This window comes from Xiphophorus maculatus, chromosome 2 (genome assembly GCF_002775205.1).
Source record: "Xiphophorus maculatus strain JP 163 A chromosome 2, X_maculatus-5.0-male, whole genome shotgun sequence".
Classification (NCBI taxonomy): Eukaryota; Metazoa; Chordata; class Actinopteri; order Cyprinodontiformes; family Poeciliidae; genus Xiphophorus; species Xiphophorus maculatus.
In genome coordinates, this window is record NC_036444.1 from 30,005,424 (window position 1) to 30,018,988 (window position 13,565).

The 13,565-nt window shown below is 39.7% G+C and overlaps 1 protein-coding gene across 1 annotated transcript in view; it reads right to left on the bottom strand.

Annotated features, from left to right (window-relative positions):
- Positions 1–2,835: 2,835 nt before the first annotated feature.
- LOC102222415 (plasma membrane calcium-transporting ATPase 1-like) overlaps positions 2,836–13,565 on the bottom strand; it is a 44,468-nt gene continuing 33,738 nt past the window's right edge. Inside the window, exons 11-21 of the mRNA XM_023342571.1 lie at positions 12,539–12,780; positions 12,224–12,461; positions 10,201–10,380; positions 9,978–10,065; positions 8,725–8,831; positions 8,424–8,615; positions 7,825–8,038; positions 6,641–6,852; positions 6,451–6,558; positions 4,978–5,166; positions 2,836–3,673 (exon numbers count right to left, since the gene is read on the bottom strand). Coding sequence (XP_023198339.1) covers positions 3,287–3,673; positions 4,978–5,166; positions 6,451–6,558; positions 6,641–6,852; positions 7,825–8,038; positions 8,424–8,615; positions 8,725–8,831; positions 9,978–10,065; positions 10,201–10,380; positions 12,224–12,461; positions 12,539–12,780 — 2,157 coding nt within the window. The 3' untranslated portion in view covers positions 2,836–3,286. The remainder of the gene's footprint in view (positions 3,674–4,977; positions 5,167–6,450; positions 6,559–6,640; positions 6,853–7,824; positions 8,039–8,423; positions 8,616–8,724; positions 8,832–9,977; positions 10,066–10,200; positions 10,381–12,223; positions 12,462–12,538; positions 12,781–13,565) is intronic.

Consider the following 13,565-nt stretch of genomic DNA (forward strand, 5'->3'; position numbering starts at 1 on the left):
CTATCGTGCAGGCTCGACAAACAACATGCACAGGCACATGAGGACATCACACGCATCGGTATTGCTATAGCATTATTATGCGGCATTTTTACTCATCATAAGTGCTTAACAATGTCAATAATGAAACAAAATATTATAAAATTAGGTTTAAGCTATTAATTAATTAATAATGTCAAAAATATATATGGGGAGCCGTTTGGGAGCCGAAAGAGCCGGCTCTCCACAGTAAGAAGAGCCATTAGAGCCGCATCTCGAAAAGGAGCCGAAAATCCCATCACTACAAAGGACACTTCTCACCCCGGACATTCTCTGTTCACACTGCTGCCTTCAGGCAGAAGATACAGAGCAACCAGAACAAGAACCAACCGTCTCAGAGACAGTTTCTACCCGATAGCAATAACAAAACTAAATGCAATCAAAAACAACCATTAATCATCATGAATTATGTATGTGAGAATGTGGCTGTTCTTACTTTTCTTTTTTGTGCCAGTTGTTTGTTGATTCTTGCGTTGTGTGTGAATTGTGAGACAGTTATTTTTTGTTTTTGGGCATGTGCACCGACTGATGGCACCCTTTGAATTTCGTTGGCCTTGTGACAATGACGATAAAGATTTATCTTATCTTATCTTATCTTATCTTATCTTATCTTATCTTATCTTATCTTATCTTATCTTATCTTGTAGGGTTAATAAAAACGCACCACGGATATCACCATATGGCAGCATAGTTTAAAATGTAGCAAAATTATTCTCAGCTAAAAGGAACCTTAAAAGTCAAACCACTCAGAATCACAGAAACAGGTGATGTTTCTATACATAACATCATGTCTTAGCTTCCAGGATGGCGATATATACAGTATCAGTAACCAGCTGTGTCATGTTAAACCCTTTATAGTAAAAAAAATTTAAACCTTCAAGAGTATTAATAATGTTTTCAGCTTTTCCTTCTAAGTAAACTTTTATTTCTTTTTCTTTTAAATAAAAATAAATGTCTTGCGCATATTATAAAAAATATACATCAGCAACTTTTTTATATAGTTTAGTGATGAATAGGTTACTATTATTATACTATCATCATTATTATTACTTTTATCATAAAGACTAACTGGAGACAATGGAATTACAACTAGTTGAAAAAGAGACCCTCAAAGCACAGCTTTTTGGGCGTGCCGTGGTGGCGTAGCGGTTAGCGCGACCCACATTTGGAGGCCTTGAGTCCTTGAAGCGGCCGTCGCAGGTTCGACTCCCGGACCATGTCTTCCCCCCTCTCCTTCCCCGTTTCCTGTCAGCCTACTATCATATAAGGGACACTGAAGCCCACAAAAGACCCCTTGGAGGGGTAAAAAAAAAAGTAAAGCTTTTTACCTTCCAACTTATCTGCTATCTCAATTATGTTTCAGAAAATAACATTGTTTATTATCCACCCATTTTCTTCCGCTTTATCCAGGGTCGGGTCGCTGGGGTAGCAGCTTCAGAAGGGAGGCCCAGACTTCCCTCCCCAGCCACTTGTTCCAGCTCCTACAGGGGAATCCTAAGGCGTTCCCAGGCCAGCCGAGAAACATAGTCCCGCTAGCGTGTCCTGGGTCTTCCTCTGGGCCTCCTCCTGGTGGGACTTGCCCTGAACGCCTCACCAGGGAGGCGTCCAGGAGGCATCCTGACCAGATGCCCGAGCCACCTCTACTGGCTCCTCTCGATGTGAAGGAGCAGCGGCTCTACTCTGAGTCCCTCCCGGATAACTGAGCTTCTCTCCCCATCTCTAAGGGAGAGCCCAGCCACCCTACGAAGAAAACCCATTTCGGCTGCTTGTATCCGCTTGTTTATTACTTTCTTATTATTAACTGACAATTGAATGAAATAGCAAACATTATCTCCTGCCCCCATTTCCATATTCTGAAGGAAATAATTAGCAAATCAAAATATTGTATTTTGATTTGCAGATGAAGCATACTTTGCATCACTGCTCTGCTTATGGTGATGTAACGCTTGGATACAGCTGCCTATTGCATATGTAAATCAAATGCCTGCATTTGAAATGACCGTGGGAATTTCTTCCATGAAGCTCTTTATTAGCTAATTTTGAACTGATCTGAAATTGGCTTGTAGCAACTGACTCTGCAGACCATGTGACTGGGCATCTATTGAACAGGCGCTGTGATTTTTCATGCCATTAGTTTTCATGGCTGAGTTGCTGTTGTTCCCCATGTCTTCATCTTGTTATGACACCACTAACTGTTCAGGTGACTGTGAGATATTTAGCTGGCTGTAAATGACGTGACAGGACTTATTGAAGAGGTGGCATTCTGCCACAGTGTCATGCTGGTATTCATTGAGCTCCTAAAAGGAAGCCTGTCTTTCACAAATAGAAACATTCTGAATGCCTATAGGTGCTTGGTTTTATACAAGTACATATGGATTTAACCATTCAGAAAGGTGGCTCAAATTGGCAAAATGGGGTTTGTCCAGTTAAGTAAAAAAAAAACAAAAAAAAACTTTTTTTTTGTTCTGGCTCATACCACTGATCCTACTGCCTGAGTGTCTGCTTAATTTTACATATGATTCTGTGACCCCAGTGTCTCTTTGTTAGTGTCCGTCAAAATAAAGACATTTCCTCTGGCTGATTCTCAGAGGTGATCAGAGTGACTGAAGGTTTAGTTCTTCTCGTTGGCTTGAAAACCCTGTTTCTAAAACATCCCAGTAATTGATCATTCCATTTTCTGACCGGGGACTTGTTTAGTAAAGTAACCCAGACTAAAATATTTCAAAAGAATAATCTAGGAAGTCCAGCCATTTTTCACAAACCCTCTCATCCAGTCAGTTTTTGATCTTTTAATGACAATATTCCTCCAACCTAAGACATGAAAAACACAACATTAAAAAGAAACAGACATTTACTCCAAACCTGTCTGACTACCGGATGAAACAAATAAAACACAACAGATTTTTAGTCACTTACTCTTGTGGTTACAAGTTAACACAGAAACAATCTGAACATGTTCCTACCAGATAACTTAGCTTGACAGAAATAATCTTTATTAAATAAACTCTGGCTATATATTTACATATAAAACTGAATTTGAATTTACATGAATCACCTCACAAACACTCTTCTAAATTACATATGCAGAGTTCGGATCTATTAATAAAAAAAATGCAGTCTGTGTGAACATGGGTTCAGTCTGAATAGAACCACAAACACTTGTGGAAATATTACTGTCCCTTGGAAGTCCTGAACCAATCAGAGGAGTCTGTTTTGAAAATTTTCGAAACGACAACAGGAAGCAGCTGCTTCAGAGGGAGGTCTCCAGACTGTGCAGGGGGCTTCCTGGACAGGGAGGCAGTCCTGCCGAGTTAGGCGGGATTAGGCCGGACCGGGAGCCGTCTCTGTGCAGCGGAATGATGCGCTCCAACGCGTTGTTGTTTTGGTTGGGCGAGGACGGCAGAGGCTGCAGGTTGGACAGTCCGGTCAGCGTCAGTGGAGGCGGAATGACGGAGTTCCGCTTGGTGGGCGGGTCGTCCTCGTCCTCGTTCTCGTCAATAAGCGGGATCTGGGTTTCTAAGTCCTCGATGCGGAACTCGGGGTGACTCATGAAGTTGTGGATGGAGCTGCGTGACTCCGGCGTCTCCAGGCCCTCGTAAGGAGACACACTGTCTCTGAACGCATTCACAACACGAATCTACGAGACAAGGAGGAGTGGAAGGTGATTAAAGGAGCATTTCAGAAAATGAAATCTTCATTATTCTATTAAAGTTTCTGTGTGTAATTTTTATTAATATATATATATATCTATATATATAGATATACATATCTATATATATATATAGATATGTATATCTATATCTATATATATATATATATATATATATATAGATATATATATATATATATATATATCTATATATATATATATATATATATATATATAGATATGTATATCTATATATATAAATAATGATAATATTTGTTAAAATTATCATTATGTCCTGTCAAACTAAAAAAGCCCTACTAGATAGTTTTTAGATAATTAATATTATTAAATCTAGCAGCTGTTTGTATAATATGCAGTATATTTACAGCTGTATGTCCAGACAGGAGTATGATTATTCTCAAAGGTGAGTAGTAACTAGTTACATTTACTCAATTACATTTATTTGAGTAACATTTATGAAAAAAAATACTTTTAGGACTATTTTTACTACAATGTACGTTTTACTTTTACTTGAGTAATTCTCTACTCTTACTTAATTTCTGTATTCTCTACCCTATAGGAGTGACTTCAGTGAATGAAGAACAAATATGTTAGAACCAAATTCTAACATATTCAGACACACACCTGCAGTTTTGTTTAAGTTTTATGAGTTTTTTATTGAAAGAAACTGATGTGAAAAAAATTATTTTGTCTGATTTTAGTTTTTGATATTTTTATAAATTATTGTCATTTTGCTCCTTAAAACACCAAAATTTGAAACTAATTTTAAATTTTAGTCTCATGTCATTTTTAAATATTGAATGATTGATCATTTGATCAGTTGCTCAATGCTTGAGTAGACAGTTTACCAAATACTTTTTTACTCTTACTTGAGTAATTTCTTGGATAGCTACTTTTTACTTCTACTTGAGTAAAAATGTGTTGAAGTAGTGCTAGCCTTACTTGAATACAATTTTAGGGGGCTCTGTACCTAATTAAATGCAACCTCAATCTGTTTCTTTTTTAGTAGTTATATTTTTTAGAAATCAAATCTTGCTAAATCTGTAGAGTTTGTGAACACAGATTATATTTCTTGATCAGATAAATGAATCCGTGGCCTTGTTGAAACCTTTTGTCAATGTTAAACGAGTAACGGCAATAAAACCACATTCTGAAAAATCTTTTCCTGCATATCCACAACCCAGAGATAAGGAGCTAAAAGTTTCAGCAACAAAACAAACCTTGTCATTATAGCAAAACAACAGAAGTTTTCTTGAGCTGTGGCGCTCTACCTGCGTCTGGATCCGGTTGAGGCTGCGGCACCACAGCGCCTGACCCCTCCTCAGCTCCATCTCAGCATGGTCGATCTCGTCTTTGTCTTGCAGCTCCTCCAGCTCCTCCTCAGGGATCTCCTCCTGCTGGGTGCCATGACCGGCTGTTTTCAGGAACCGCAGCCAGCTGGTGGGAACGCTGGACACCAGCTGGGAGAGGAACAAGATTACAAACCAGTCAGAGACACAAAAACAAACACCTCTCTGAGGTCAGCTGGGGAGACCAGATGACCTGCTTTGTTAAGATGATTTATCCGACAAGTTAAGATGGTTTCCTGCATTCTAGTTGACGGCCAAAATTCTACAAAATAAACGCTTAAATTTAAAGTAGGCACAGAAAATACTTAATTATTCTGTTATGTTTTTGCTCACATGTGAGTCGGATGTCAGAACTATTTATTTCCTCCTTATATGGACAGTGACATCACAACAACGTCACCGTTTTGTTTTTTTGTTTTTAAGCATATGCACTGACTGATGGCACCTTTTAAATTTTGTTGTCCTTGTGACAATGACAATAAAGATTTATCTCTATCTCTATCTCAATGTTACACCAGACAACCACAGCAGATGCTGTCATAATACAATCGGCTCCAGAAACGACAAAAAGTACATATTGTCTTCTGTAATCCTCAGATCAATAAAATCCTGATTTATGACGTAATGTCATTTTTGACTCAAGAGAACTTCAAGACATTTCAAGAACTAGAGCAGAACTACAGCTAGATCATGTCCTCATGCAGATGGTTCATTGTTTCATTTCCCCAACAGTTGAGTTTAAATTTCAAAATGCAGTAAATGCTGCACAGAATGCACATTTCAAATACAAAACATTTTCTAACAGTTCTAACAGTTTAAATGAGCTTTTTCTTTGATATTTCCCTGTTAATTCTGCCAGTTATTGATGCAATAGAAGTATCTATTGGTGTATAATGGTGTTATCCATGCTTTGTGTGGAGTTTTTCTTTTGAGTTTGTTTTAGCTGATTTAACATTAGTGGGAATAAAAAAGACTTTTGATTCACATTTGAGGATCTCTGATCTTTTGAGCCCAGGGTTGCCATGTGCTACTTAGCAAAAAAACAAAAACTGTAAGTGAGCTGTAAGGCCTTGCAAACTTCATCTTTGAGAACCTTTGCATTGCTTCAGGTTCAACAATCTTCTTATTAGTTTTATCTATCAAAAACAAAAGCAAAGCTGTGCACTAACAGTTCAAGAGTTGTGAGAATTGCATTCTAAGACCAAAAGTACCAAATATATCGCTGGTTTGCACAAAGCAAATGAAAAGAAATGTACTTTAAACTCATCATAATCTTGTCCAAGCATGAAAGAAAACATAATTTTATGGACCCACTCGCTGTAATTGCCATGAGTTCTGTTTTCGATCTCATATTTACAATTAAAATAATATTGGCCAAGTAAGAGATTATCCTACCTGCCCCCAAATGAGACTACCAAGACCCAGGAAGACGCACCAGAGCCACTGTTCTACGGTCAGAGGCACACAGCTGAAAGCTTTACCACCAAAGTGCACAATAACCACCTAGAGGAGACGAAAAACAAGGTTTGATCCCCTCAGTGTCGATTCACCCAATGGTACAAAGTCCTTGCCAGTGAAGGATTACCTGCACAATAAGGGTTCCCAGGATAATGGAGCAGAAGATGGGGTTGTTGAAAACGCCCTCGAAGACGTTCCGTTCTCCATGGATCTTGCGAGCGTTGAATTCGTTGAAGATCTGCATGAGGACGAATGTGTTGAACACAATGGTGTAGTGTTCAGAGGGTGGAGCGTGAAGCGGGGCATTCCTGCCAGAGTCGATGTCAAACATCTTCTCACCTACAAAAGAACAGGATGAAGATCAATGTCCTATGAGAATTTTACCAATCACCCAAAATAAATGAATAAAAAACACACCAAATGCTGATCAGTCTCTTAATAGGTAAAAATCTATCATTCTCTATAATGTCTAGTTTACTAAAGGGGCACTATTATGTATTTTCTAAGAACATTGTGCCATTTTATAGCACTATCAAGTAACTGTGTTATTTTCAGTTGTCATAAAAATTCTATTTCTATAAAGTATGATTTAAAAGAAATGTTTTGACTTTGTAATTTAATGCTTTGAAATTGGGTCTTTGTTTCTTTAAAAACTCCTGCTCTTCCTGAAACTCCGCCTTCACTAAGTCATCACAACATGGCTCCTCTATTAACTCTTTAATAAAAATTTTTACCAGCGTTTCACTGAGAAGTAGCTCCTATAATGAGCTCAACTGATGCTCAGTTCCAACAGGTGTTTGCTAATTGCTGCTGGCTAGTCTGAAGGAGCTGAGTGAGGGAGTCATGGGGAGGGAAGCGCTTCTCCAAAGAGGTCCAACCAGGTGTTTAGCACAGCTGAATGGCTGCCACTGTAGATTAAAGGTTCTCTCAAAGGTGCATGAAAAAATCAAGGCAACACTCCTGGTATGTTTCTGACAAAGGAGCAATATTATAACATGATGGAAAGCTCAAAAAAGTTGAATTCACATAATACTGATCCTTTAGGGGCGTGCCGTGGTGGCGTAGGGCGTAGGGCGACCCGTATTTGGAGGCCTTGAGTCCTTGACGCGGCCGTCACGGGTTCGACTCCCGGACCCGTCAATATTTGCCGCATGTCTTCCCCCCTCTCCTTCCCTGTTTCCTGTCAGCCTACTGTCATATAAGGGACACTAGAGCCCACAAAAGACCCCCTGGAGGGGTAAAAAATAAATAAATACTGATCCTTTAAATCCCTCTGCACTCAAACATCCAAGGATCTGTGTTTTGACTGACCGACAAAGAGCAGCGTGAAGATCAGTGTCAGCTGGTAGACGGCGTGGCCCAGGATGTTCTTCATCATGGTGCGTGAGATGAGCGGCTTGTTGCGCCCGTACGGGTTCCTGAGCAGCAACGCCTCGGTCGGCGGCTCCGTGGCGAGGGCCAATGAGGCGAAGGTGTCCATGATGAGGTTGACCCATAACATCTGCACAGCTTTCAGAGGAGAATCCTGGGAATAGATTAACTGTTTAGGTTTTATTCTGTGTATATTTTTTGAGAGAATGACACGAGGCCGGGTTAAATCAAGTGAGGACATGTAATTTTCATAGCACCTTAGACATATTTTACAGAATCCTCGAGTAACCAAAGGGAAAACTGAAAGATTATTAAAATGCATTATTGTGATGACATAAAAATGGAAATATTTACGTATATGTAATAATTTTAAGAAAAGTTTTTACAGCTAGATCTAGTATAGTAAGTAGTAGATACTGTATAACATCTGTGAAATGTGTCTATTTTAATTTAGATTTAGCCATAAATTCCCTAATGAAAAGACTCTATGTTAATACATGTCAATATTCTAAAAGTGTGTTATGTTGTGTATGTCTGACCTGGGTAATGCAGGCTCCGGTGATGGCCACGGTGACAGCAACCACGTTGACCGTGAGTTGGAATTGCAGGAACTTGGAAATGCTGTCGTACACGTTTCGGCCCCACATGACGGCCTTGACGATGCTGGAGAAGTTGTCGTCTGTCAGGATGATGTCGGATGCCTCCTTTGCTACGTCGGTCCCTGCGATGCCCTGTGGATCGGCAGCTGAGCATTATGGCAGGACGCTTTTGAAGTGTTTCATGAATATTCTCCCAGGAATGCTAACAGTGCATATTGTTCAGGAATGTAAAACACTGTACCATAGCAAAGCCAACATCTGCTTTCTTGAGAGCGGGGCCATCGTTTGTGCCATCTCCTGTTACCGCGACAACCTGCCTCTGCTCCAGGACGGTGCTGTCTATAATACCTTTAAAACAAAAATAGAGATCGCACAGGGGAAGGAACAATAAAAGTATTGAGTCGTTTCCAGCCCACTTTTTGTCAATTTTACTCTCATCTTTACGGAATTGTTCTAATCCAGCCACACTACAGGGTTTTCCGGCAGCACGAACAGCCTTTTTACGTCATCATTTTGTTCTTCTTCAGCCATGTAAAGAAGGATTTGTGTTTTAGATCTTTGTTTTACTGCAGAACCCAAGTTTACTTCAGCTTAAGGTCCTAAACAGATGGCCGGTCGTTCTCCTTCAGGACGTTTTGGTTGACAGAATTCATGGTTCCATTTATCTCCTCCAGACCATCACACTTCCACCACCATGTTTTACTGTTGGTATGATGTTTGTTTGACCTGAAGATTTGTTTGACCTGAAGAATCAAGAAAATGACTACATGAAACCTTTCTGAGAACATGAAGTAGGCTAAAGTAAAAAACCGCTGCCGACCAAAATAAAAAGTGAAAAAAAAATAATACAGAGAGCCCATCTCACATTTACTAAAGTAACATCTTGATAGACCTTGAGGAATTCTGAAAAGTAGTACTTATTGATAGAAGAACCAAAAACTTCAAGTAGAAGTTTTTGGAAGGTCCCATCAACAACCTGCTCAAACTGATAAAGCCAGAAATTCTGCTCTTTACCCGAAAATTGTGAAGGAGAATGTCTGGCCATCACTACAGTGCAATACCTCTCAGGACACCAGAGTGCAACTCTGAGTGACTCAAAAAGAACAAAATGAAGGTTAAAATCTGATTTAGAGCCCCTGGGCAGGCAGCCCATGCTCTGAACTCTCCTATGTGGCTGAATTAGAACAAGGTTGCTTTGGAGAGCGGGTCAAAATTCCTCCACAGGAATATAAACAACATCCTTGCTAGTTACTGTAAACCCAAGTAACTAGCAAGGATGTTACCCAAGTACAGTACATCCTAGCTGTATGTTCTTTTCTTGTTGAAAGCAACAAGAAAAGCAACAAGAAAAGTTGTTGCTTTTGTTGTTACTTTCAAAAAAAAATCTTGAAAGCAGTTGTTGCAGCCAAGTGTGGTGGAATATCTTTCACAGCACTGTATAAGTGAGTAAACCTGCCACCCCATTACTTCTGGACTGATTTATACTTCACTGACCTTTGACCAGAGTGTGTTTGTCCATTGGGGATGACCGGGCAAGGACTCTCAATTTGGGCCAAATCTTATCGATACGCTCCTGTTCGATCTGACAAGACGAAGGAGAGAAAAATATTTGATCTGATTTGCTAGCAGTCACCATAGAAAACGACACACAGGCAGGAGCAGAATTAGATTTTCACACTTCTTTGATTCAAGCCTTTTCCGTTGTCATTTGTCTGACCTCGCCTGATTCGTTGCGGATTCGCTGGTTAAACTCTTTTCCCTCTATGCACAGGAAGTCGTCTCCGGGTTGCAAAATGCCACATTTGGTGGCGATGGCTCTAGCAGTGTTAATGTTGTCTCCAGTCACCATGCGGACAGTGATCCCAGCCCTCTGGCACTTTCTGATAGCTTCTGGTACCTTAGGGGAACAATGAAGAACAGATACACAGAGGGTCAACCCGGAGGTGAGTCCACCCCATCCAGACAGACACCAGCCGTTAAACTCCTCCACCATGAAATTACAGTAGTTTCATAGTTGTGTCCTCAACATTTATTTCAACAATGTCAACCAAAATGATTTTATTCAGTCCCAAATGTTCTACCAGTTCCCCCGATATGCTCCACTCTGACCCCTCATGTGAAAGTCTGTTGTCCCCAACAGACCACGTTAATACCTTTCTAGACATGATGTGCAATCAGTCTTCCATGCTTTTAAAACCTCCCAGTTGGATCATTGCAGTTCTCTTTTAACTGCCACGCCTTGTACTAGTCCAAAATGTGAAAGCACAACTTTGCTTGAAAAATTTCCCACTTCCCAGAACAACTCAGGCTATGTAAACAAAGCAAGTCTTGATGCACAATTCCATTTTTTTTTACTAAAATCAGATATTTTTAATTTTTTTTGGTTGTTCAGACTACTGTACAAATTACAGAGCCCCTTAGGGAACATGGGGAAAATTTTTCTTTTGCGTTACCTCGCAATAATGTACTGATCAGTTCATGCAGCATAATTTAATACTGAAGATCTTTCGGCCACTGTACTTTCTGCTTTAACATAAGGTTTTCATGAGGTTTTTCCATGTATGTTAATGTCTCGTTTGTGAGATATCTGAAGTTTTATATCCTTTTCTTGAAGATAGAAATGCACCACAAACCTATGTGCAAAATGCAAAAGCAGAACAGGTCAAACACAGACTTTCCATCTCCCTTCTAAGATATAAACAAACTTTTCATAAGAATGAAAGAAAGAAAAAATGCATCCAAAACTATTTGGACTATTTCTGAGTTATTTTCATGGGGTAATAAAGTCATCTGATGGTTTTGATGGTGTCTTTTTGTGTTGGTAGTATGAATGGTTAGTAAAGGGCCGTTTTCATGTGCAGTTTTATCTCTACGATTGCAGTAAGCAATATTTGTTAATTGCAAGGGAACGCAAAACATACTCCAAGGTAATGCAAAAGTTTTGCAATAGGGTTAGGCTTACCCTAACCCTAACCTTATCCCAAAAAAAAAAAAATTCCATTGTCCCCTAAAAAACTCTGTGCCTATTTAAATGCAATCTCAATTTTACAGGCCCCATTCCAATCGCAAATGCAGAAGGGAGAATGTTGACGTCACACAGCAGCACTCTGTTTACGGAAGTCATAATGGATGGAGTTGTTTATAGATAGTTTTAGAGTTTATTCAGCAATGGGAGCTATTAGTATCGACACAAGATCGTAGTAAGATGGAGGAAGCTAATAAAAAATAAATAAAAGCACATCTAATAGCAATGCTATTTTGTGGAGCATTCAAAGCAGTGTCTGTGTAGAAGTCTGTTTGGATGTGCAATCAGAATGAAGAGTGATGTGATTGTGATGTGATGTCCTTCACTGACACAGACATCTTTCATAAGTTCATAATCATAATTTTCAGCCATTTTTTACATCTGGATTTATCGAGTCTGGCTTAAGGTGGTGAAGAATGATGACACATGTCTCACATCAGTGACGTAGAAGTCGGATAAAATGCGGCATGAGCCTTCTGACTGCAAACGCTTTGAAAACAGTCAGATATGTATCAGATGTTGGACTATATATGGGAGAGGCTCAAAGCAGATTTTTTTAGGGAGAAAGATTGGAAACGGGCCATTCTGACTGTTATGAAAAAGTCGGATACAGTTTGCATATGGGCATGAAAAGCTACTTTGGGTCTCGTTTGCCCACTTTGTGAATTAGAAAGCTCTTGGAAGTTGTAGCTATTTACCAAGGAAGATGACAAACCTCAGGTCGTACAGGGTCTTCAATGCCAACCACAGCGATGCATGTCAGTCTAGTGAGGATCTCAGCCTCGTTGTCCCAATCGGGCTCTCCATCAGCAATGGAGAAGTCTCTGTAGGCAAGACAGATCGTCCTCAGCCCCTCAGATGCCATGGACTCAATCACATTTTTCACTAGTTGGTCTCGATCCTTAGGTTTGAAGATCTTGGCCTCTCCACTGGCCGTCAAGATTTTACTGCACCTGAAACCAGACGCAGTACACGTGATCAGAGTATGACTATGCGTGCAGAACTGTGTAGGCAGAGGCAGCAGACCTACTTCTTAAGCAAGATCTCAGCGGCTCCTTTACTGAACATTCGGTAGCTGCCATCAAAGGTCTTCAACACGGTGCTCATGGATTTCCTCACGGAGTTAAAGGTGTAAACCTTGAACAGCTTCTCCTCTGGGATTTCATTTCGAACATTCTGGTAGTCTCGGTTCAAGTCCAGACTGAGTCCCAGTAAGGCACATTCGGTCTTGTTTCCTACTTGGCGAGGCAGCCCACCCTCTCTCTCTGGAGGCTGTGGGAAGGAAGAAGAATATTTAGCTACACAGTATGATTAGTAGTAGCGTAAAACGGCACAACTTCAAACAGTGCTGAATAGTTTTCTTTTTTTTTTTTCCAATGGCCTCTATAAAGAAGTGATGGTATCTTTGGTAGAAAATTTTATCCTTATTCGTGATATAACCATGGACTTAAAACATATACTGGTCAACAGGCAAAAACTTGTCTGGGGTTTTTCAACCGTTTTAGGGTCGTTTTGATGAGCTGAATCCAAAAATCACATTGGTTTTGCTCAATCAGGTCAACTTTCTGAGCTATGGAGCAACATGAGCATCAAATGCATGACTTGTTCTCTCATCTGGATCGGTTTCCTGAGAATCTGATCAATGAATGATGAGCAGGAGGAGAAATTCCATCAGGACAGGAAAGTGACGGAAAATTTTACACAATGAAGACGTAATGTTCAATTCACATGTACTTACCCTTATCAGTGTTTATTATACAATTTACAGAAGTCCAGGTTTGTAACATTTCTAAAACCTTTTTCGAATGACAAATACGAATGGAAATGAACTGATGTCACAAAAATGTCATCAATTTAGTCAGAAGATCAGATTTCTCTAAATCAAATTACAATAAAAACCTGATTGAGAAAAATGGATGTCATTTTTGGATTCAGTAGTGCACAAAATGACATATCAGCAACCCATATAGTAGCAAGACTATATTTACCAATTAGATATAAGTCAACAACGGAACCAAGATGCTTAGTCAGAAAATGCACAATTGTTGGGTTTGGGC